The sequence below is a fragment of the Cryptomeria japonica genome, chromosome 3 (genome assembly GCF_030272615.1).
Source record: "Cryptomeria japonica chromosome 3, Sugi_1.0, whole genome shotgun sequence".
NCBI lineage: Eukaryota > Viridiplantae > Streptophyta > Pinopsida > Cupressales > Cupressaceae > Cryptomeria > Cryptomeria japonica.
This window is the reverse complement of record NC_081407.1, coordinates 223,031,770-223,058,112: the sequence shown is the minus strand read 5'-3', so window position 1 is coordinate 223,058,112 and position 26,343 is coordinate 223,031,770. Positions and strand designations below refer to the sequence as shown.

The following is a 26,343-nucleotide window of genomic DNA, read 5'->3' as shown; positions in this document are numbered from 1 at the left end:
TTTTTATTTTTTGCTTAAAATTTTGGTGCTACTACATAGAAATTTCAAATTTTCACCAAATAGATTTAATTCTATTCAAAAAAAACTACTAGCTTAAAAACTACATTCAATATGCTACAAATTATGTTCTTAGATATTTTTGAAATTATGTTTATCACCTATTCAAATTTTCATGTAAAGTTGCCTAACTCTATTATTCTAAATTTTCATCGCCACTTAAAGACCTAGTTTGGCCTACCATGATCCTGCACATACCCGTGTATATTTGTAGATGTATCCTTATCATTCTACTTTCACATGTGATTTTTAATAATTTCATAAAGCTATTAAAAACCAAATATGAATATTGTGACATAAAAGAAAGGCACTAATACGTTTAATATATTACAAATTTATTACATTTTTTTAGAGCACCATGCCCCTAAAATTAGAGGAATGCATAACAAAGTTCATGTACAACCTCAATTTAAAGAAACATAGTTATTGACAATGCCTATCATGATTGTAATCTGTCTCATCCAAAATCTCCCCCTGTTTCACAAAAAAAATCAATCAATATTTTGGAAAAAAAAAAGATTATTTAAATATTTTATATTATTGAAAAATATAAATATTTATTTTATTATTTATATGACCATTACTAATGAAAGCAAGTTGCAACAATACTTAATTTACTCTAATTTTAAATTAAAGAATAATATAAAATAAAATAAAGTATAATATTTTAAAATAATTTGTATAAATTCAATTAAGAATAAAATTGTCTTGATAAGTATGATTTAAATATTTATATATCTTAGATATATTTTCCTTAAATCAATATTTAAATTTGTTATAAAATAATTTAGAATTATTTGTTAAAAACATTAATTAAAAAAAAAAAAAAACTAACACATAATCATTTAATTGTTTGGATCTCTTATCATGTTGTTGCAAAACTCTATAACATAAAACCACAACTATGATAGTAATATTTATTTTATTTAAATTAATTAAATATCTTACTATCTTTATTAAACATATTTTGATTTAATAGTTGTAAAATTTTAAAATAATTATATAAATAATATTATTATTTTATTAAAAAATAATAAGTTCAATTATATACACAACATTATTAAATATAATTTTATAAAAATGCAACAACATTATTTAGATTTTATTTATACAAAATAAATTACAGTAATAAACTTGAGGTAAGTACTAACCACTACATGATCCTTATATAAAAAATGTAATTATTTATTTACACGGTTTATTTCAAACAAATAAGAGAGAATCGAAAGTTGGCCAAATATTGTGTACCATTTTTGTAATTTTTTTCAATATTTTAAAGGTGTAATAAAATAAAGTGAAGAGAACTTGCCCAAGGAAAACAATACCTTTAAGGGCATTTCACCAACTTTAAGGGCACTTCACCAATGTAAAAATTTACATGGTTGGTTCTTAATTAATAAAAACACTCAAAGTATTAAAAAATCACATTAAAGAAATCCAATGAACATTTATAACATGATAATCTAACCATACATATAGAGAATCTCTCACACACTCATGTTTCAGAATAAAAGGTACAACACATATAATTCATTGTATCATTAGAACCAACAATTTTATCATTGTTCTTACCCCACCTATAATAAAACAAAGTAGAACAAATAGATTAAAAAATGATATTTAAAAATCTATCAATTATTTAAATTCAAAATATAATTTTTTAAATTTGAATTGGCATATCTACATACTAAGGTAAAATTAAAATTTTACTATTTAATACTTTGATTAAATTAAAATTTTACTATTTAATACTTTGATAAAATTAAAATTTTACTATTTAACATACATCCTTATTTAAGATTTTACCTTCCTAATTTTATAATCTACCACTTTACAATTTTAAACTAATTTAATTGAATATTTTTTATTGTTAATATAATTAATTACCTCAAAAAATTAAGTGATGATAAAATGATTATTAAGTTGGTTCAATATCCTTTTATTGAACTCTCAATTCATATTCTTAATAATTTTGAACTCATAAAATAGGATGAATTTCTTCATATAAAGAGGATGTCACTCATAGCTAAGGTCTTTGATATTAATAGGTTTCTTTTAAAATATCGCATAGTGTGAAGAGAATTATCTTAAGTGATAGAAAGATGATAAATACGTAATCATATTTTCTTATTACATTAAATTAATTTAAATTGTATTTAAGTGTGGAATGGATAACTCTCAGTCCTTGGTTCTCATGATAGCAAAAACAAAATTGTGGACAAACCTCCATCAAAAAAATTGTATATAAATTATTTCAAATATGATTGATGAGAAGGTTTGCGAACATGAAAGACATGAAACAAAGGAAGAAAACTTATTTAGAAGGGAAAATCCTTTGTTGAAGAAGAAGAGACCTTTATCCAAAAAAAAAAACATGTTCTTTTATTTAAAATGGATTAAATAACTTATCATGGATTTGTAGGAACGGTTATTTAGTTCCTTGACTATGATGCTCAATTGTGGATTTAGTTTAGGGAGACAACAGTAAAATGGAGTACGATCACACCTAGGAATTAACAAGCATATCAAGGGTTGTAGGAGATTATTAAGGCAAAGTAACCACAAGGGATACGATGACAAAAGAGATACCCTCACAAATAAAAAGAGGCATGAATCCTCAAGCGATGAAAGACTAGAAAGGAAGATCGACCTCTAAGAAGATGGACCATGGGATACAAAACAAGAAATAGAACATTTGAATAATTCAAGTAAAATTCAAGAGCATTGGGAATGCAGGCGATAGATACAGCATTAATCATCGAAGAATAATTCCACATAAACAACTACATCGAGTCAGACAATAGCATCAGATCGAATAAGGTTACAATCAACAATCATCACAAATCATTAAACCCTCTTTAGTAAATCAGTCATCATTCAATAATACATCTTAAGGATCATCGACTGAGGATCAAGCGCAGTAGTCAGTGACAAGAAGCAAACTCAGGAATTGAGAATATTTTCACCAATTAGAATCATCAGATCAGAAGCACTTACAAGAGTTAAACAATAAGACAATATGCAAATCGGGCATAGGAAAGCAATAGACCCCTGGTTATTTCAGAACGGATACTACTAGCATCTAGTAATCTAACAATTTCTCTTGTGGTATTAATATTGACTATACGTTATTTATCAGTCATATATAAATATGGTTAGATATAAAATGCATATGTCAAAAATCTGCTTGTAAACCTCCCATCATGTATAGGAGGAAGGTGTATGAGAATTACCATCTAGGTAGGATACCCCAAGTAATTGTCCATGTTGCTTGCCACCGGGGCCAGGAGGGCCAAAGCTCCACTCTTGGGCTTAGATAGGACAATTGAGGAACTTCCATTATGATCCCCTCCCCAACTCTATAATGATGGCTATTCATCATAGGAGATGAAGCAAGGATAGTGAAAGCAAGTACAAGCACCCCACTAGGTAGGATACATCGAGTGGATGTCCATGTTGCCTACCATTGAGGCCAAGAGGGCCAAAGTTCTGCTCTTGGGCTTAGTGTAGAATGGCTTCGGGTGGACCTATCATGATTCTTCCCCCACACCCTAATGTGTTTGAAATGATGTTATAGATATTATATGAATATCATGTGTATGTGTATTTGCTTCTTATGTAATGATTGCAGGATTCGATTCTAGGATCACATTATTTTAAGAGAAATTTTACTTGGTAAAGATGTAACTCTAACTAACCCTATTTCATTGCAATGGTGATTCTAAGGAAAAATCTAGGACAATTAGCAAGAGAACATTACAAATGGTATCAAAGCACCATTCCTACCAACCTGTGAGACAAACATACTTAACCGCCATATTATTAAGGTTAACTCTTCTTAAGTGAAGTAAAATCAAACAGGCCAGCATTGCACTCCTATATATATGTGCCTTTCAAATGTATGTTGCATGCCTAGAGTGTATTTATATGGCTTCATGCTTGATGTGGTTTTATACTTCATACCTTATGTGGATACTTTATGCCTTACATATTGCTCATGCCTTAGATACATTTATGCTTCATGTCTTGCATGTATCTATGTATAATGCTTCATGTTGCTTCATTCTTCATGATTTGTGTGCTACATCTATTCATGTGTTTTCTTCATGTCTTAAGTGTATTTATGTGTATACTTCTTGCTTTATACATGTATGCATCATGCCTTAAGTGTATCATGCGTATACTTCATGCACTACATGCATGTTTCATAACTTGAGTGATTTTGGGTGTGTGATTCATGCACTACGTGTATTCAAGTATATGCTCCATGACTTAAGTGAATTTAAGTATGCGCTATGTGTATTCACATATATGCTTCCTGACTTAAGTGCATCCATGTGTATACTTCATGCTTTATGCATTGTGTATTCACATATATGCTTCTTGCCTTAAGTGAATTCATGTGTATGCTTCATGCTTTATGTGATACATGTATTTGCATGTATACTTTATGACAAGTGAATTCATGTGTCTGATTCATGCCTTGTGTGTTACATGTACTCAAGTGTATGATTCATGTCTTACACGTATCCATGTGTATGATTCAAGACTTACGTATGATCCATGCCTTCATGTGATTGATGCCCTATGGGGTGCATACTTCATGCTATGCATGCATTCATGTATGACTCATGTCTTACGCATATTCAAGTGAATACTTCCAATTATGTTTTCGGCATGGGTACTTAATGGGTGTATGTGCCTTCCTAATGTATATGCTTCATGTTTGATGTGTCTCCAAACAAGTTTATTCCATGAGTGTTTTATGAATACTTAAAAATGTTTCAAAAGCTACACTCCATTTAAATTAGACGGGGTGCAAGTTTTATATTATGAAGACATTTTTGTCCACAAATAAAACAATAGTAAAAACAACATTGGGATTGTACCATGATAATCTATAAGTTAGGAAGGAAGAATGTGCCAAAGAAAGAACTTGATGAGTATAATGAGGATGCCTATAAAAAGTGAAAGGGACATTCACAATAAATTCATGAAAAACAATATCAAGGTACTAAATCCATAAGTCAATAACCATAAAATCATGTGGGGAACAACACCTAATAACAGTACCATCCTCTAGAGCATGTTGTGATAAGTTTAGAACACAAAACCTCATAGTTCTCTTTTGAAATCCACTTGATTCAAACCCTATTGCCCAAAGTTCAAATGCATAGTTGGTAAGCTTAAAGAGTTTGTTGTCACATAGAAAATCATGCATTTCCAAACTCCTATAGTGCGAGGATCCTAATGCAATTTGGACCTCCTCTTCATAACTAAATACCTTAGTTTCCAAGATAGATGGTAATTCAATTATATATCAATGTAAAATTTAATAAGTATCAAACTTTTGTTATATAGAGAGTAATTGACATCAAGTTACACAGCATCTTCTAGACCTATTCGGCTCAAACTTCTTTCATAAATGTTGCAGACCCTGGCACATTTTTGAGAAGTTTGTATCACCAATTATCATTAACTTAGACATAATCATTCAACAATGTATAAAGCAAGAAATGTAGACATATTTGTACACCCATCATGAACAGGTTTCCTCGAAATCACTACCACAATCATGAGTTATACTTAATAACTCTTTGACACTACACCGCACTTATCATTTCATAAGTTGCTTAACACACATTATGGATTATCACTAAAACCCATTAAAAATAAATAAAAAATTTAGAGCATGATTAAACATAACAATCCATCATAGTGTCAAGCTCCTTTAAAAATATTAGGGTACAACTATCATACAAACAGTTAGGATTCAATAAACACATTCCTAATAGTTATTCGATGTTCCTTGAGTGTCATACTTCTAATCCTCATCTTAATATAAGTTAAGATCACTTTACTTTAAAGCAAAGAGATATCCATGATATTGTGTAAGCATTGGGTCAACCGAATTAAATAAGGAACACAAATATCCAAGGTTAGTTTGGGACCTTCATGATTCAGTTCATAGGAACCTACATTGCTTAAGGACAAGCAATCTTGGGAAGGGTGGACTGTCATGCCTCTACCATAACTGCCATCAAAGATAAATAAGGAATAAATCTATATTTTCAAAAAAGAGTCTTTTCAAAGACTTCACAATTTTCTGTATTTGAAATGATGTTATAGATATTATATGAGTATCATGTGTATGCATATATGTTTATGTTTCTTATGTTATGATTGTAGGATTTGATTCCACAATCACATTATTTTAAGAGAGATATTTTACTTGGTAAAGATGTAACCCTTACCCTAATTTGTTGCAATGGTGATTCTAGGGTAAACTCTAGGACAATTAGAAGGGGGACATTACATTCAATGGGATCTTCGGAAGTGATTATGGATTCATTATCTTCCGCAATTTGAGTTCTTTGACATTTACAGCTTCATTTCCAGGAGATGGTTATCTTCATGTGATTGGATCTATTGAAATCCTAGTTAGCCATGGAGAACTCTTGGGAGTATTTGGTTGAGGTTTCAATTTATGAGTTGTTGACTTTGACAAGTGATCCTTATTGAGAGGAAGATTTGCCATTGTGTCCTAGTTTACTCTTGATACTAGTTGGAATTTTAACATGATATAGATGATCTTGGAAGCATCATATGTTCTTTGGAGCATATGATGTTCTTATGAGGGGATGTGAGATCATGTCCTCATAATTGGTTCTTGATTTTGTAGTCAAGGAACTTTTGAGAGTGGTCTTGTTATCTCTCTCTATATTGAATATATTGGTCATTTTCTTAGGTTCTTTATGATTTTGTTGTGTTGTTTTTGGAGCTTAGCATGGATTGATTGATTGTAGATGCCCATGGATATTTGGAGACATTGGGTGAGGCAGTTTTTGAGATAATTATTCTTTGAACATTTGAGCAAGAAGACCGAGAAGCCTTTCAGCTAAATATGGACATGAATTCTTGATGGACCCAAGAGGAGGTTGTTCTTAGAGAAAGTCTATGAGGCTTGGTATATCTTAGAGGAGCATTCTCATTCCCCTCTCTTGATCTACTTGATGAATAATCATTTGAAAGGTTTAGCTCATTCCTTTTAGATGCATTATGTTTCATGCTTTCTTTTCGAGATGAATCTTGAAGTATAGATTCTAGTTTTGGAAGATTCATTTGAGGAGTGTTAGGCTATGTCTTTATCAAAAGTTTTGGAGATATTATTGGGATGATTTCCTAAAATGGGAATGGTTTTGAGTTTGATCATTCTTGTTTTGGAGAGGCTTACATCCATGATGCTAATATATGAAATATATATCTTGTTTAATCTAATGAGATTAAACATTTTCGATGTTTTTAAATCTATTCTTTAGGATTGAGAAGGGTATGATAATTAGAAGGATATAGAAAAAGAAATCACATATACCATTTGGATCATTTCTAAACCCATATATCCATTATATAGCACTCAAATAGCCTTAAAACACCTTTGATATGGGTATGTGCACCAAGTTGTGGTACCAAAAGAGGGTCTTAAGATGCCACTTTTTTTCTGAAATCAACAAAGTTTGAACTTCAATGACAAATTGAAGATAGTTAGACTCCAAATTTGAAGATGCAACAAGAACAAGAGTCAAAGTGCTTCGAGTCTACTTTCTAAACTACTAATTTTTTTTTTAAATGGTGGAGATTAAGGGCTTCAAAAAGGGGGGCCACAAAAAGTGGTCCTGTTTTTATGCAAAAAACATAACATAGCGTTTGTTGTGGCCGCCCTAAAATATTAACTTGTTTTTTTAATTTTTAAAATCGCTTCAGTGAGAAATTAGCTAACACCTTGTAGTTTATTCCAAATTTTTCAACTAATTTTTTAATGAGTATATGATTTTTTACTAATTTTTGAAGTGGACACATCCTGAAAAACAGAAATTTGAGTGTGCTCCCCCCTAAAATCATTGATAACTAATCAAAAATGAAAAGAAAAAAAATTAAATTATGTAGAATGGAGTCTAGTTTCTAAAAATGTAAGTTTCTTCAAAATCTGATGAACGTGTAAAAAACTATACCCAAAATAGTGCATGTTGGTTTTTGACCAAAAACGAACACCCTAACAAAAGAAATTATAGATGAAAGCCTTAACGAAATCAAAATGTGAAAAGAATTACATGCTTGGATAGCTAAGAGGGAGATTGAGGTCTCTATGGTATTTTTTTTCAGTTTTATTGAAACACGTGCAAACCTGATGGAGAGCACGGCCAAAAATATGTGAAAATTTTCTAATCCTCTATTAAAAACACATCTCGGGCCTGAAATGGTCGTCCAACCCTTTGGGTTGGATGCCCAAGTACAATCCAACCCAAAGGGTTGGTAGTTCCCAATGCAGACCATTTGGCGAGCGCCAAATTTGGCGCACGCCAAATGTCTTGCATTGTCCAATTTGAAGGTTTTGTGATGCAAATATATACATGAAATATAATATTTAAGTATAAGTCACTTTAAGTTATATTTCATGTATATATTGGTAGGATGTTTGAGAGTGGTTTCAACTCTACAGGAGTTGTAATGTAGATTCTTGTTTTTAGAGGATCATATTGACTTTCATACTTAGTCAAATTTCAATAATCAACATTCTCCTATTAGCACTCTTTAGATCCGCATCTCACTATCTTTATCTTCCCTAAACTCTACACCTATCTCTCTCCCTTTCATGTCTCTCTCACTTCTTTCTCTCCTCTCTAGGTATATCCTACCCTCTCTACCTTCCATCCCTTCCTTGTACCCTAATATCCTTGACTCCCTTCCTCTCTCTTCTCTCTCACTCTCTTATTATTTCTCTCCCCCCCAACTCGTTTCTCTTATTCACTACCGATCCCTTCTATCGTCTCTCTCCCCATATCTAGGGCTCTCCTTCCCTCCCTATTCACCTCACTACCTCTCCCTCCCTATATTATTACCCACCTCTCTCTCCCCCTCTAGGTTTCTCACTTATCTAATTGTCCACCCTCTAGTTATCTCCCTCCCTCTCCACCTTTCTCCCCCTTTCCCTTGCCCCTATCTATTTATGAACACTCTCCCTCTCTTCTCTCTCTACAAACCTAGATCCATCTCCTCATTCTCTAGGTATCTTGCTCCCTCCATTTCTACCTCTCCATCCATCCCCTCTTACTCATCTCTTTTTTCTTCTATCTCTTCTCTTCTCTCTCCCTTCCCTCTCTAGATCTCTCCCTTCCTTTCTTCCCCTTTCCATTTATATATCCTTCCCCCACTCTCTCATTATCTCTCTATCTCTCTTATTCTCTCTCTTCATTGTCTAGCTCATTAACTCTCCAACCCACCCTCTCTCCCCTCTCTAGGTTTCTCCCTCCCTTCCTCTCCACCTATCTACCTTTGCATATAGGTCTTGTTACCCACCTCTCTTTATCCCCCTCTATCTATCGCACTCCTCTCTTCAAATCTAGGTCTCTTGCCTATCTATATGTGCCCTCGATAGTTCTCTCTCTCCCTCTCTATCTCTCTTCCCCTCCTCCTTAACATACGACCCACAACAACACCAAGTGGTGTCCTAAGGGGTCATAAGACACCATATGACCCCTGACAACACCTAAGGAGTCACATGGTGCCCTAAGGGCACACCATATGACACCTTAGGACACAATACAACCCATAACGACACCATATGATGTCCTCAAGTGTCATATGGTGTCCTAAATGGTCATAGGACACCATATGACCCCTTAGGATACAATATGACTCCTAATGACACCTAAGGGGTCATATGTTGTCCTAAGGGGTCATATGACAGCATATGACCCCTTAGGACATAATATGACCCTTAACGACATCTAAGGGGTCATATGGTGTCCTAAGGGGTCATAGGACACCATATGACCTCTTAGGACACCATACAACCCATAACGATACCATATGATGTCCTAAGGTGTCATAGGACACCACATGACCCCTTAGGACACCATATGACCCATAACAACACCATATGGTGTCCTAAGGGGTCACAGGACACCAGATCATCCCTGTGGACACCATATGACCCATATTGACACTATATGGTATGTTAAGGGGTCATATGGTGTCCTAAGGGGTCATAGGACACCATATGACCCTTTAGAACACAATATGGCCCCTAACGACACCTAAGGGATCATATGGTGTCCTAAGGGGTCATAGGACACCATATGACCCCTTAGGACACAATATGAACCCTAACAACATGTAAGGGGTTATATGGTGTCCTAAGGGGTCATAGAACACTATATGACCCCTTAGGACACCATATAACCCATAACGACATTATATGGTATCATAAGGGGTCACATGGTGTCCTAAGGGATCATAGGACACCATATGACCCCTTAGGACACCATACAACCCATAACGACACCATATGGTGTCTTAAGGGGTCATAGGATACCATATGACCAATTATTATACAATATGATCCCTAATGACACCTAAGGGGTCATATGGTGTCCTATGGGGTCATAGGGCACCATATGACCCCTTAGGACACAATACGATGCATAACAACACCATATTGTGTCGTAAGGGGTCATAGAATACAATATGACTCCTTAGGACACAATATGACCCCTAACAACCCCTTAGGGGGTTATATGACACCATATGACCCCTTAGCACACTATACGACCTATAATGACACCATATGGTGTCCTAAGGGGTCATATAGTGTCCTAATGGGTCATATAACACCATATGACCCCTTAGCACACCATAAGACCCATAATGACACCATATGGTGTCCTAAGGGGTAATAGGACACTATATGACCCTTTAGGACACCATACGACCCATAACAACACCATATGAGGGCTCATATGGTGTCCTACACCATATGACCCCTTAGGACATCATATGACCCATAACGACACCATATTGTATCCTAAGGGGTCATATGGTGTCCTAAGGGGTCATCAGACACCATATGACCCCTCAAGACACCATACGACTCATAACGGCACCATATTGTATCCTAAGGGGTCATATGGTGTCCTAAAGGGTCATAGGACACAATATGACCTTTAACGACCCCTTAGGGGGTCATAGGACACCATATGACCCCTTAAAACACTATATAGCCCATAACAAGACAATATGGTGTCCTATGGGATCATACAACACCATATGACCCCTTAGCACACCATACGACCCATAAAGGACACCATATGGTATCCTTCATCTGACACCATATGGTATCCTTCATCTGACACCATATGACTCCTCAGAACACCATATGACCCATAAAGACACCATATGGTGTCCTATGGGATCATATGGTGTCCTAAGGGGTCATAGGACACCCTATCACCCCTTAGGACACAATATGATCCCTAACAATACCTATGGGGTCATATGGTGTCCTAGGGGTTCATGGTGACCTTGAGAATTGAGAGAGACAATAAGAGAGTAAGGAATATATATGAGAGAGTCATATGGTGTTTTATGACCCCTTAGAACACCATATGACCCCTAACTACACCATATGGTGTCCAAAGGGGTCATATGGTTTCCTAAGGGGTCATATGATGTCCTAAGGGGTCATATGGTGTTTTATGACCCCTTAGGACACCACATGACCCCACATGACACCATATGACCCCTAATGACACCATATGGTGTCCTAAGGGGTCATATGGTGTGGTTAAAGGTTATATGGTGTCCCATGGGGTCATATGGTGTTATATAACCCCTTAGGGCACCATATGACCCCTAACAACACCAAATGGTGTCCTAAGAAGTCAGATGGTGTCCTATAGGGTCATATGGTGTTCTATAACCCCTTAAGACACCATATGACCCCTAACATCATCATATGGTGTCCTAAGGGATCACATGGTGTCCTAAGGGATCATAGGACACCATATGACCCCTAACATCATCATATGGTGTCATTAGGGGCATATGGTGTCCTAAGGGGTCATATGGTATTCTATGACCCATTAGGACACCATATGACCCCTAACAACACCATATGGTGTCGTTAAGGGTCATATGGTGTTCTTAGGGATCATAAGGTGTCCTAAGGGGTTATATGATGTTTTTTGACCCCTTAGGACATTATCTGACCCCTTAGGACACCATATGACCTCTAAGGACACTATATGGTGTCCTAAGGGGTCATATGGTGTTCTATGACCCCTTAGGACACCATATGACCCCTAACGACACCATATGGTGTCTTAAGGGGTCATTTGACATTATTAGGGGTCATATAGTGTCCTAAGGAGTAATATGGTGTTCTATGACCCCTTAGGACACCATATGTCCCCTTAGAACACAATATGGTGTCGTGAGGGGTCATATGGTGTCGTATGGGGTCATATGGTGTCCTGAGCGCTCATATGGCATCCCAAGGGTCATAGAACACCATATGACCCCTTAGGACACCATATGTTGTCATTAGGGGTCATATGGTGTCCCAAGGGGTCATAGAACACCATATAACCTCTTAGGACACTATATGGTGGCGTTAGGAATTATATGGTGTATGGGGTCATATGGTGTCCTAAGGGGTCATGGAATACCATATGAACCCTTCTGACACCATATGACCCCTTAGGACACCATATGGTGATATTAGGGGTTATATGGTGTCCTAAGGGGTCATAGAATACCATATGACCCCTTAGGACACTATATGACCCCTTAGGACACCATATGGCATATCCTAAGGGTTCATATGGTGTCGTGAAGGGTCATAGAACACCATATGACCCCTAAGGACATAATATGACCCCTTAGGACACCATATGGTGTTTTTAGGGGTCATATGGTGTCCTAAGGGGTCATAGAACATCATATGACCCCTTAGTACATAATATGGCCCCTAATGACACCATATGACTCCTAACGACACCATATACCCCTCAGGACACCATATGGTGGTCTTAGGGGTCATATGGTGTCCTAAGGGGTCATAGAACACCATATAATCCCTTATGACACCATATGACCCCTAACGACACCATATGACCCCTAACGACACCATATAGTGTCATATGGTGTCCTAATGGCTCATATGGCATCCTAGTGGGTCATAGAATACCATATGACCGCTTAGGACACCATATGACCCCTAACGACACCATATGACCCCTAACGACACCATATGGTGTCTTAAGAGGTCATATGGTGTCCTGAGGGGTCATATGGTGTTATGTGACCCCCTAGGACACCATATGACCCCTTTTAACATCCTAGTACATGACATGACCACTTGTGACACCATATGACCCCTCAAGACACAATATGGTGTCGTTAGGGCTCATATGGTGTCCTAAGGGGTCATATGGTGTCGTTAGGGATCATATGGTATCTTAAGAGGTCATATGGTATTCTATGACCCATTTGGGCACCATATGACCTCTTAGGACATCATATGACCCCTAACGACACCATGTGACCCCTTAGGCACCATATGACCCCTAATGACACTATATGGTGTCGCTATGGGGCATATGGTGTCATAAGGGGTCATAGAATACCATATGACCCCTTATGACACTATATGGTGTTGTTAGGGGTCATATGGTGTCATTAGGGGTCATATGGTATCCTAACAGGTCATATGATGTCCATAGGGGTCATACAACACCAAATGACCCCTTAGGACACCATATGGTGTTGTTAGGGCTCATATGGTGTTCTAAGAGATCATATGGTATCCTAAGGGGTCATAGAACACCATATGACCCCTTAGGACACCATATGACCCGTAGTGACACCATATGACCCCTTAGGACACCATATGACTTGTAACGACACCATATGTTGTCCTAAGAGGTCATATGGTTTCCTAAGATAGATAGTAATGGTTTCCTAAAGGGTTGTATGGCCCACCATGCTCCTGCACATACCCAAATGGGTTATATAGAGATATAAGATACCTAGAGGGGGAGAGAGGCATGAGAGACCTAGATAGGGAGAGAGAGGGAGAGAGAGAGAGAGAGAGAGAGAGAGAGAGGGTTGAGATAGATGGAGGGGGGGTAGAGAGAGGTTGGTAATGAGATATGGATGGAGATGTAGAGAGGTGGAGAGGGAATGAGGGAGAAACCTAGAGAGGGTGTGATGGAAAGCTGTTGATGTAGACGATAAAGAGAGAATAAGAATTAGTAGGTAAGGGAGAGAGAGATGGGATAAGGAGGAAGAGGGAGATAGAGAGGGAGAGGGGAAGAAAATAATAGAGATGCCTATAAATGGGAGGGAGGGATAAGAGGAGAGATGAAAGAATAAAGAGAGAGAGAGGAGTATGAGGGGATTGAGGGAGAGGTAGACATGGAGGGACTACAAGACCTAGGGAAGGAGTTGATGCAAAGGTGGGGGGAAAGCGAGAAGAGGATGAGAGAGTTCAAAAATAAATAGGGGTAAATGGGGAGGGAGATATAGGGGAAGAGAGAGGGAGAGAACTATATTGAGAAAGAGAGATGAGAGACCTAGATGACAAGAGAGAGGAATGAGATAGATAGAGGGGGGGAGAGAGAGGTGAGTAATGAGACATGATGCAGAGGTAGATAGGTGGAGAAGAAGGAAGTGGTAAACCTAGAGAGGTGAGAGAGAGTTGATGACCTAGAATGTAGAGAGAGAGAGAATAAAAGAGGAAGAGAGAATTAAAAAGTGGGGGAGTGAGATATATATGGGGGTATGTATGGATGGGGAGGTAGAGAGGGAGAGGGGAAGAAATGAAGGGAGAGACCTAGAGAAGGGAGGGAGGGATAACAGAAGAGATAGAAGAACAAAGAGAGGAGTAAGAGGGGATGGATGGAGAGGTAGACATGGAGAGAGTGAGATACCTATGGAAAGAGGAGATAAAGAGGTTAGGGGAGGAAGAGAAAAGGAGGGAGTTCATAAAGGGATAGGGTTAAGGAGGAGGGAGAGAGAGGTAGAGAGGGACATAGGGAACTATAGATGGGGGCATATATATAGGTGAGAAATCTAGATGGCCAAAGAGGAGTGAGATAGATAGAGGGGGATAAAGAGAGGTGCGTAACGCGACCTATATGCAGAGGTAGATAGGTGGAGAGGAAGGGATGGAGAAACATACAGAAGGGAGATAGGGTGGGATGGAGAGGTAATGACCTAGAAAATGAAGATAGACAATAAGAGAGGAAGAGAGAAGATGAGAGAGTGGGAGAGGGAGATAGAGAGGGAGAGAGGAAGAAAGGAAGGTAGAGACCTGGAGAGGGGAGGGAGGGAGAATACAAGAGATGGAAGAACAAAGAGATGAGTAAGAGGAGATGGATAGAGAGGTAGACATGGAGGGACTGTGAGACCTAGAGAATGAGGAGATAGAAAGGTTTGGAGAGAGAGAGAGATAAGAGAGGGAGAGAGTTCATAAATAGATATAGGTAAGGAGAAGGGAGAGAAAGGTGGAGAGGGAGGGGAGAGAACTAGAGGGTGGACAATTAGATAAGTGAGAAACCTAGAGGGGGAGAGAAAGGTGGGTAATAATATAGGGAGGGAGAGACTGTGAGGTGAATAGTGAGGGAAGGAAAACCCTAGATATGGGGAGAGAGAGGATAAAAGGGATAAGTAGTGACCAAGAGAAAGGAGTGGGAGGGGAGACAAACAATAAGGGAGTGAGAGAGAAGAGAGAGGGAGAGAGTCAAGGATAAAGAAGCGAGAGAGACAAGAGAGGGAGAAAGATAGGTCTAGAGTTTGGGGAAGATAAAGAGAGTGAGATATATAGCTAAAGAATGCTAATGGGATCATGTTGATTACTGAAATTTGACATGTCGATTATTGAAACTTGACTAAGTCTGAAATTTTATATGATCCTCTAAAATCTAGAATCTACATTATAAGTCCTATAGAGATATACTTAAATTTTATATTTCATGTATATATTCTCCTTCGAGGGTGGATTTAACATGTGTCAAGATTGAAAAATCTAAACACTCACAAAACCTTCACATTGGACAATGCAGAACATTTGGCGCACGCCAAATTTGGCGCTCGCCAAATGCAAAAAATTGACTTTTCACATTTGGCGAGCGCCAAATTTGGCGTGTGCCAAATGTGAAAATTCAAATTTTGCATTTGGCGAGCGCCATATTTGGCGCTCGCCAAAGGGTTTGCTTGGGAGAATACCAACCCTTTGGGTTGGATTTGCCTTGGGCATCCAACCCGTAGGTTTGGACGACCTTTTCATGCCACTGACGCATTTTTATGAAAAAGTAAGAAGTGGCACCTTTTTGGTACCACAACTTGGTGCACTTACCCATATACCAAAATAAGCTATAAAAGTGTAATATATTATAGAATAAAAGGCAAATTCGTGGGAATAAGATAATTAAGTGTTATTATGAAAGAATGTGGTGGAAAGACATTAAGAGGCTATGTAAAGAGAGAAAAATGAGGAATATCGGTGTGGGATAGAGTGGAAACGTGTGTGGAATAATATGAACAAATAATATGTGAGAATAAGGAAGTGTGAGAGATATATGTGATATATATTTATATGGATGAAGCATGATGAGAAAATTATACATGTGTAAGCTATAAAAGTATATGAATATATGATGTTATGAGTGTATATATATTAATATATGTAATTAATTATAATTTGGTTTATATACTTATTGCATATATAAGTTCTCCCTTTTTATTACATCACACCAAGGATTACTAAATATAACAAAATATTAAAACTTCTGGTCAAGGCTTTTCTATCAACAATGATCTTACTTGACACAACTTAGCACTTTAAGGTGTTAGCAAAAGCACATGATTGGGATATGATTTACAGATTTTCTCTTAGTTCTATGTGGCTACTTCCTAAAAGCTCGTGTTTACATGGTTTAGTGTGATGGACTTTGGAGAGTTATGGTGACATGTTATCAAAGCTTATGCAAAAATTTGCATTGCAAGCATGGATCATTGGGATTGTTCTTTATTTTTACATGGTTTGATTATTAGCCACACCTTGTTATGAGTGTCGATCGGTAGACTTGGTATGCCATGATGTATTTTTCAGATTTGGCATTGCTCATGTAATGGGAGTTCCTAGATGTGTATGTTCTTCATTGACAGGTTTTACACAACGAGCTTACTATTGCAGTTTGTGGGTTGTATATGTTGTTGGCATGAGATCTAATAATGTTTTTGACTTGTGAGGTACGGATGATTGGATGGATTAGCATTTGTTGTGGTTTATTTTTCCAATCATGTGGTTTTCTAGTTGGATGTCAACAATCATTTGTGGTCGTTGTTCTAAATGTTATAGAACATTTGTGTTTGATGTTGTTCTTGGAGGAATTTTGAACTTCAAAGTTGTGTTCAGATAATGGGTTTGAAGTTGGATATATTGATCCTTTGTAAAACTTGTGAGCACAATGGAGTTGTGACAGCAACCTGTAGCTTTTGCTATCACTTGGATTTGATGCTTCTATTCTTTAGATTGGTGCATTTGCACCTTCGCTTGTTCCTTTTCTTTAATAGGTGGCATGTTGGAGGATGAGAGGATGTATTACTTGTAGCGTCGTAAATTGTACACCCTTGCTAGGGTGGTACAATTCCACGTTTAGTTTAGCACCTGCCTTAGTGTGTTTTGCATCTTGCATTTCTAATTCCCTTTAAGTATTTTAATTAATTAATTAAATTAAATCTAAAGTCATATTTCATCACTCCCCACATCATAAAATTGGGCCGTTTACCCTAAGTGTGCCCCTTTTTATTTTATTCCTCCAATTAATCATTAAATCATAAACCCTAATTATGTCCTGTTTCGACCTTTAAGGCCCGATTTCGCATATCAAAACATCTTGGAATCAGTTGTAACTTTGGGATTCGCTCTAATATCATCATATCTAACGGCCTTGAAAATTTGGTGAAAAGTTAGTCGGAGCATTTGCAAAGTGCACACGGTCCCCAGCCTTTTTCTCGAAATTTCGGCAGCATAATTCTATGATATTATAATGCTTAACCCCAAAAGATTGGCGAGAAATTCAAATCCTAGGTTGGCCTAAAGACGAAATTAAGATCTAAGGTTTCATATATAAGAGCTCTCTTTCTTCATTTGAAGGGATCAATCTATCTAATCGAATCTAGGAAAACACTATTGGAGAGAGCATAAAGTAGCCTTCTATGTAGTGAAAGAGAAGCCTATGTGGAGTCTTCAACAACATTCATCAAGCATTCATCAAGTATTCATCAAGCATTCATCATCAATTAGGAGTCTTGAAGACATTGAAGAATAATAGGAGATCACCAGCTGATGATTGGCTTGTACACCTCCCTTAGGGGTTGGGTCTGATTTCATGTTGTTTTCATGTCTTTGTATGAGCTTCTTTACATCAATTTGCATATTTACATTTATTCTTTAGATCACTTTGCATCATTGATTTAAAGCATTTACTTTGTCAATTACAAGCATTTAGGGTTTACTCTTTAGGGTTTCTCTAGATTGTTTGCATTCATTCTAGGGTCTTGCACACAAACAAGAAGCCCGTACACACTATTTTACTATACAAATCGGCTATTTGTGAAGGTGGAAATTACCAACACCGGGGTTTGACTGAGGAAAAACCCAATATAGCCACCCAAACCCTCTCTTTTCAACTACAATGCAGGTATAGGTACCCCGGAGGACTTACAGATTTGCAGACGACACAAGGACAACCCAAAAGCTTCAAATATGCCCTAATCCATTATGGACAGGGGTGTGGTGCCCTGGTCCTGCCCAGGACAGGGGTGTGGCGCCCTGGTCCTCCTCAAATTTAGTGAATTTTGGCAGGGGACAAGTTCAGGATCTCTGGATTTCAGCCCTTTAGTTGCAGCTTTCTATCAGATCATCAGGGACAGGGACGTGGCACCCTGGTCCTGGTCAATTTGGTCCATCTTTGAGAATCAAGTGAACATTCAGATTCCTCCCCCTTCTCTACTTCAGCATCTCAGTTCGAGATCTGCAAGTTTGTGCAATTTCAATTCATATGTGCTTCAGTATTTATCTCCTAGTCTAGTCGATCAATCAAACCCTAATTTTTCTCATCACGTATAACACAAGGAATAGAAACCCTAAGAGATAATCTTTGGCTCTCTCTTTCTCACAATAAGTAGCCAAAGTGAGCTATCTCCCTAAGGCTCTTTCATATTCCCAATGTGTTGCCAAAAGTGGGATTAGGTCCTAGTCACCCGGTCTCGCATTTTCCCCTCCACATTTTGGTGAACATGGCGTGAAACCAGTCTTCTTTAATTCTGATTTCTGTTCTCAAATGTGGGTGTTTTTTGCTATTTCAAATTCAAATTTACATTTACAAGTTTCAATTCCTTGCAAATTTCAAAAATTTAGAGGTCAATTTTGTTAAAACCCTAATTTTTCAATTCAAAATTGAACTTGTGGATAGCTTAATTTGGATCATTATTTTCAGATCTGATTTAGGAACACATTTCACTCATAAATTTCATTTTCTAAATCAACATTTATAGTGCTTCCATTGGTTAAAATTGAACATTTCCTTCTATTTTGCATATGTTATAATTTGAAAGAGGAAAATTGTTGTCATGATGCATTCATTTCATAAATGTGATAATGGGTTAGCTTCCCTTGCTTCAATTTTTCCATCTCTTAAAGAACCTCCTCCTATCTATGACAACATTTTAGTGCCTAAAAGAGTTGTTACCAGCCCCTTAAAAACTCTCTCATGCTGTAAGGATGAAGGTTTGAAGAGTGATCTTGACAATTCTCCTAAAATGTTCCTTTCCCATCTAGCTATCTTAGAGGAAGAGGATGATATCATAAACACCTTTCTTAATGTTACCTCAGCTTCCCTACATGATGCCTCTCTAAGTGAAAAGGTATTGATGGACATTAACTTATCTCCTCCTAAATTTTTTCGTACCAATGGGGGCATGTTAGTGCAACAAGAGGTTATGAGCACTTCTTTCAAAGATATCCTTCCTAAGCATGAATCTTTGGAGAAAGATGTTCATCTCCCTCCTAAAGAATAATCTCCTCATGATGATGATTTTGTGCAAGAAGATGGTAGTGTCCCTACTTTTCCTAATGATGGCATTTCCTCTTTTGACTTCGACAAAATTCCCACTAGAGACTATGCATTAATGAACAATGGTATCCCTTCTCCCAAAATTAGCAATTACAATAAGGACATCTTTGTGCAAGATATTTCTAATATTTTTTTCAATGACCTCACAATTTGGGATGAACCATTAGAAGAAGGTGTTGATTATTCTCTACCCTATGAGAGTAACCCCCTTGATAGAATCTCATCTTCCATGAATCTCAATCATTTTTCCTCTAAAGGTAAGGCATCTCCTTCTCCCAAACTAGGTTCTACTCATAAGGGTACCTTAGTTCAAGAAGTTAACATCTCTTTCAAAGATCTCCCTCTTAAAGGTGAAACTTTAGAGAGTAATGTTGATTCTTCTCCTAGAGAGTCTATTCCCCATGTAGATCCTTTGATGATAAAGGATGATATGACCTTTCCTACTAACACTCTTCCTTCTAAAACATCAATGCCTACTCCTAGTCTATCTCTTAAAATTGATCTTATCCATGATAACATTTTAGTGCAAGAAGAGACTATCAACAATTCTTCCAACAATCTTGTCCATTCTTCTTCTAAAAACATTCCTAAACCATCTTCAATCAATTTGGTACATGTGAATGAAACACCTAATAAACCCCTCTTCCCAATTCAAGGTGCTTGTCCTTCTCAAAGTTCTCAACATAAGCCTGTCTTAGTGGTTCAAGGTGGTTATGCTAATGATTCTTTTTGCACTCCTAAGAAACCTTTTATTACTGTGCAAGGAGGTTATCCTACTAAGTGCCCTTATGAGTATGCTAAGAAAATCACCGAAGAGAGTTATCAAACGATTGCTCATACCTACAACACAAGAATCAATAGGCAACCTAATCCTCTTCCCGTTACCCCAACTTCACTCCCTCCCTCTCAACCTACTCTTCTGCAAGCACCTCGTATATCACAGACTCTTAGTAAGGAATATGATCTCATTGAACAACTTAAAGTTACTCCTGCCAAGATTTCTATTTGGGATTCGGTTCAAACTTCACCTGCTTATCATGGGATATTACAAGATGCTTTGAAAAAATTAGATGTCCCTCCTGCAGTGACACCTAATAACATGGCTTCTTTGATTGATCCTACACACAAACCCAAAGCTCAAATTGTTTTCACACAAGATGAGTTGCCTTCTCATGAAATCCAACATCAATATGATCCTCTTACGATTGTGGTTTTTATCAATGATAATGTTATAAGACGAACCCTTGTGGACAATGGGTCTGGCCTTAATGTTTGTGGTGTGGACTTATTGGATAAGATTAATGTGGATTGTTCTCTCATCGAACCTGCTTCTATTTCTATTCGAGGCTTTGATAATGTTGCTAAACAATGCTTAGGTGTCATAACCTTGCTTGTTAAGATAGGTCATGTTACTTTACCTACACCTATTCATGTCATGCCTAGTAATTTGACATAAAACCTTTTATTAGGGAGACTGTGGATTCATAGCATGCAAGTTGTCCCCTCAACTTTGCATAGGCAAGTTAGGTTCATTTATGACAATAAGACATACACCTTGTTAGTTGATACCAATCTTCAAGAACCATTAAAATCTGGATCTTCTTGTTCAACTACTTCCCATTCTTCTCCCAATCCTTCTACTTCTTCAAATACATCTATTTCCTTTGATGATCTTGTTCCTTCTAGTACTCTTGATTCTTCTACTCAATTGAAATCTCCTCCCAAAGATATATTTTCTCCCGAAGGAGTGCTCTTAGATGATTATTGGGGATCTCTAGACTTAACCCCTACTTTAATAGGAGAGTATAAAGTATCTCGGAAAGGATCTAAGACTGAGAAGGAGAAATTTAAGGAGAAACCGAAAGAGCAACCCACTTTGTCTAAACAACTAAGTAACCATTTTGTGGTTGCTTCTAATTTAGATAATTCTTCAAATCCTTCCTCTAATTCATATAGCACTGAGACCTATTAGGCGCAACCATCTCTTTCTGATTTGGCATCCCTTTATGGTCCTGGTTTCCACATTTTAGCTGAGAGTGGCTATAATGGCAATGGTTGTGGTACAAATGAACAGGGAATTAAAGTTCCTTTAGAACATAACACACATGAAGTTTCATTTGGACTTGGATATAATCCTTCTAAGCCCACCAAAGCATCTAAAAGACCATCTCTCAATGTGAATGCTATATTTAGTAGTGATGATGACTTCACCTCAATTAAATCATCTTCTACTTCTTTCAACACTCATCCCCTCATAAGGAAATCTTGGTGATGAACAAATCTCTTTATGAATCTCCTCGAGATTTCTAATCTCACTTATGAGACTTTATCTTCTACTCATTTTAAAATCCCTTCTTTTAGGAATAAGGCTCTAATGAATTACACTTATCCCTCTCCTAAGATTTCTTGTGTGCATGAAAAGTATGACTTAGTGGCCTATTCTAACCTATAAAATTCTCTCTTTCTAAAGACTTTTTAACATTCATCATCTTATACATGTTTTTAATCTCACTTATAGTAGAGCATTTAACATGCCATATTCAAATACCTCATTCAATCTATCGTGTCTTTAAATAACATTAATGGCTATTATGTTGCTCATCATAATGTGGCATTGGTAGCTCACTTACTGGGGGCTCATTGTCATTCATGACGGTACAATTTCACGTGCAATCATACTTTTGGAAGCAACATAATAGCCTATTTCTATCTCATCTCTTCTCCCTATATATATGGGGGGCAAGAGTGATTCCAAAAATCTCTATTTCTTAAGATTAAAATTTCCCCTTTGTGAAGTAGTGCCTTCTATAAGGATTTCGTATTGATTGTAGAGGTGTATTTGTATTTGAATTTCTTCTCTCATATTGGAACAAGCATCCCTAAAGGGGATCTTAAGTACATATCCTTAATTGGGACCTCCTCCTCGGTGTTGGAAGTCTTTGATCATTCATCAATTTATTTTCTTCATTGAGTAGTATCTTTTATAATAAACCCTTCTATTTTGTGAACATGCATGTCCCTGATGAGGATCTCTTGCCTTCTTTAGAAAAAGTTTGCTATAAACTTTGATGTCATTTCAATGTTCCATTCTTTTTAGATCCTTTATGGAGTTGCATTTTTGGATCATATCTCTTGCATTTGTTTCCATTTAAATCTTTCATCTTAGAGAGCTCTCAAATCCTCACACTCTTTGTTGTTGGAATTGAGGTTTAGTCAGGTCTTTCTTACCAAATGATTCTCCATTAGTTTTTTATCTTGTATCAAATCTTCTTGTAAGCATTTGTCATCAATCTTCTTTCAAAATTCAATGTGGTAACCATGATACACTATTTCAACTCGCTAAGATTAGCAAGCCGAAACAGGGGGGGGGGGCATATAGCTACCCTCGAATTTTCATCACCTTCTTTAGTAAGAATTTAGGTGATTTTGTAGGGTGCGGTTCCTAACTATGTATTGCAAATACCAGTGGGGGCTTCATCCAACAACTTGTGGATATATCATTTTTCATGAATGCTTACTTTTCTTTACTTTAGCTTGCATATGCACGTAGTGTCATATGACCACTAAAGTGGGGGCTAAATGTAGCGTCGTAAATTGTACACCCTTGCTAGGGTGGTACAATTCCACACTTAGTTTAGCACCCGCCTTAGTTTATTTTGCATCTTGCATTTCTAATTCCATTCAAGCATTTAATTAATTAATTTAATTAAATCTAAAGTCATATTTCATCACTCCCCACATCATAAAATTGGGCCCTTTACGCTAAGTGTGCCCCTTTTTTATTTTATTTCTCCAATTAATCATTAAATCATAAACCCTAATTATGTCCTATTTCGACCTTTAAGGTACGATTTCGCATATCAAAACATCTTGGAATCAGCTGTAACTTTGGGATTCGCTCTAATATCATCATATCTAACAGCCCTAAAAATTTGGTGGAAAGTTTATCGAACCATGTGCAAAGTGCACACGGTCCCCGGCTTTTTTCCTAAAATTTCGGGAGCATAAGTATATGATATTATAATGCTTAAACCCAAAAGATTGGCGAGAAATTCAAATCCTAGGTCGGTCTAAAGACGGAATTAAGATCTAGGGTTTCATACATAAGAGCTCTTTCTTCATTTGAAGGGATCGATCTATCTAATCAAATCTAGGAAAAAGTTGTTGGAGCGAGCATAAAGGAGCCTTCTATCTAGTGAAAGAGAAGCCTATGTGGAGTCCTCAATAACATTCAACAAAATTCATCAAGCATTCATCATCAACTAGGAGCCTTGAAGACATTGAAGAATAAAAGGAGATCACCGACTGATGATTGGCTTGTACCCCTCCCTTAGGGGTTGGGTATGATTTCATGTTATTTTCATGTCTTTGTATGAGCTTCTTTACATCAATTTTAGATCACTTTGCATCATTGATTTAAGGCATTTACTTTGTCAATTACAAGCATTTAGGGTTTACTCTTTAGGGTTTCTCTAGATTGTTTGCATTCATTCTAGGGTCTTGCACACACACAAGATTCTTGCACACACTATTTTACTATACAAATCGACTATTTGTGAAGGTGGAAATCACCAACACAGGGGTTTGAGTGAGGTAAAACCCTATATAGCCACCCAAACCCTCTCTTTTCAGCTACAGTGCAAGTACAGGTACCCCGAAGGACTCAAAGATCTGCAGAAGACACAAGGACAACCCAGGAGCTTCATATAATCCCTAATCCATTAGGGACATGGGCGTGGCGCCCTGGTACTACCCAGGACAAGGACGTGGCACCCTGGTACTACCCAGGACAGGGGCGTGGCACCCTGGTCCCCCTCAAATTCAGTGAATTTTGGCAGGGTGCAAGTTCAAGATCTCAGGATTTCAACCCTTTAGTTGCAACTTTCTATCAGAGCATTAGGGACTAGGGCGTGGCACCCTAGTCCTAGTCAGTTTGGTCCATCTTTCAGCATCTGGTGCACATTCAAATTCCTCCCCCTTCTTTGCTTTCAGTATCTCAGTTCCAGATTTGCAAGTTGGTGCAATTTCATTCATATGTGCTTCATTGTTTATCTCCTAGTCTAGTTGATCAATCAAACCCTATTTTTTCTCATCACATACAACAAGAGGAATAGAATCCCTAAGAGATAATCCTTGGCTCTCTCTTTCTCACAAGAAGTAGCCAAAGTGAGCTATCTCCCTAGGCTCTTTCATATTCTGGGTGAACTCACAATAATGGTTCCCACTTTTTTGCCACTTTTGGCACTGAGATGAACAATTTTAAAATAATCTTCAACTTCCGACAACTATAACTTTTAAAATATTAAGAATTTGAATTTCAAATTTTTTTGAAGGATTTTTTTTTAATTTTTCCATCTCCCTCGAAAAGTAGTTTTTTACAACAAACTACATTTTTTAAGAGTGATGTGCCTCCCGAAACGCATAACTTTTTTTCTATAAATGATAAAAACTCAATTCTTTCGAATTTTGGTTTATATCCAAGGCTTGTAGTTGGTTTGATAGTGATATGTTCAATATTTTTCATTTTATTCAGTTTTGAAGTCCGACTAGTCATAATTCAGACATAGGTTTACATTTGAACACATAACTTATTCTATATATATCGAAATTCAATTTTATTTTATTTTTTAGAAAGAAGACATCAATACCCAAGGCTTAGATATTTTTCAGAATTTTTTTGAATTAGTTTCCTATTTTTTCCAATGCGTTGAACAGAGAAGTTCATGTTCGGTGAAAAACCTATATTTGGTAAAATTAAAAAAACAAGTTCATAATTAACTCAATATGTAATAAAATTATATTCATTGGAAAGCTTGCTTCAAGGACTATAATACTATATTTTGGGTTGTCAAGATCATTCCATTTGAGCCTTCAACTAGAGGTTTCAAGGCCAAAACTCTGCAAAAAAATGTAGAAATCTTCAGAGAAGTGTTAAAAAAGGGGTTCGAACGAAGGGGGGTTCGAGCGAACCCCCCATTTTTAGGGGGGTTTGAATGAAGGGGGGTTCGATCGAACCCCCGCGCTATAGCTAAAAAATGACATAAAAGGGCAATAAAGGTGCTTCGCTCGAAAGATGGGGTTCGATCGAAGTGGGGTCTTCGCTCGAACCCCAAAGGGTATTTCGTTCGAACACCCCCACTTCGCTCGAACCCACCGTAAACAAAATTTTCCACTTTCGTCGATTTCCTTCGTTGGCAAAAGTGGGAACCAGCTTTGTGAGTTCACCCTTCCCAATGTGTTGGCAAAAGTGGGATTAGGTTCCAGTCACTCGGTCTCGCTTTTTTCCCTCCACATTACTTAATATGGT

General features: G+C 37.1%; 1 protein-coding gene across 1 annotated transcript in view; it reads right to left on the bottom strand.

Moving 5' to 3' along the window:
- Positions 1 to 354: 354 nt before the first annotated feature.
- The window catches only part of LOC131075439 (DUF21 domain-containing protein At2g14520), a 107,163-nt gene continuing 81,174 nt past the window's right edge, over positions 355 to 26,343 (bottom strand). The window contains exon 11 of the mRNA XM_058012278.2: positions 355 to 531. Coding sequence (XP_057868261.1) covers positions 481 to 531 — 51 coding nt within the window. The 3' untranslated portion in view covers positions 355 to 480. The remainder of the gene's footprint in view (positions 532 to 26,343) is intronic.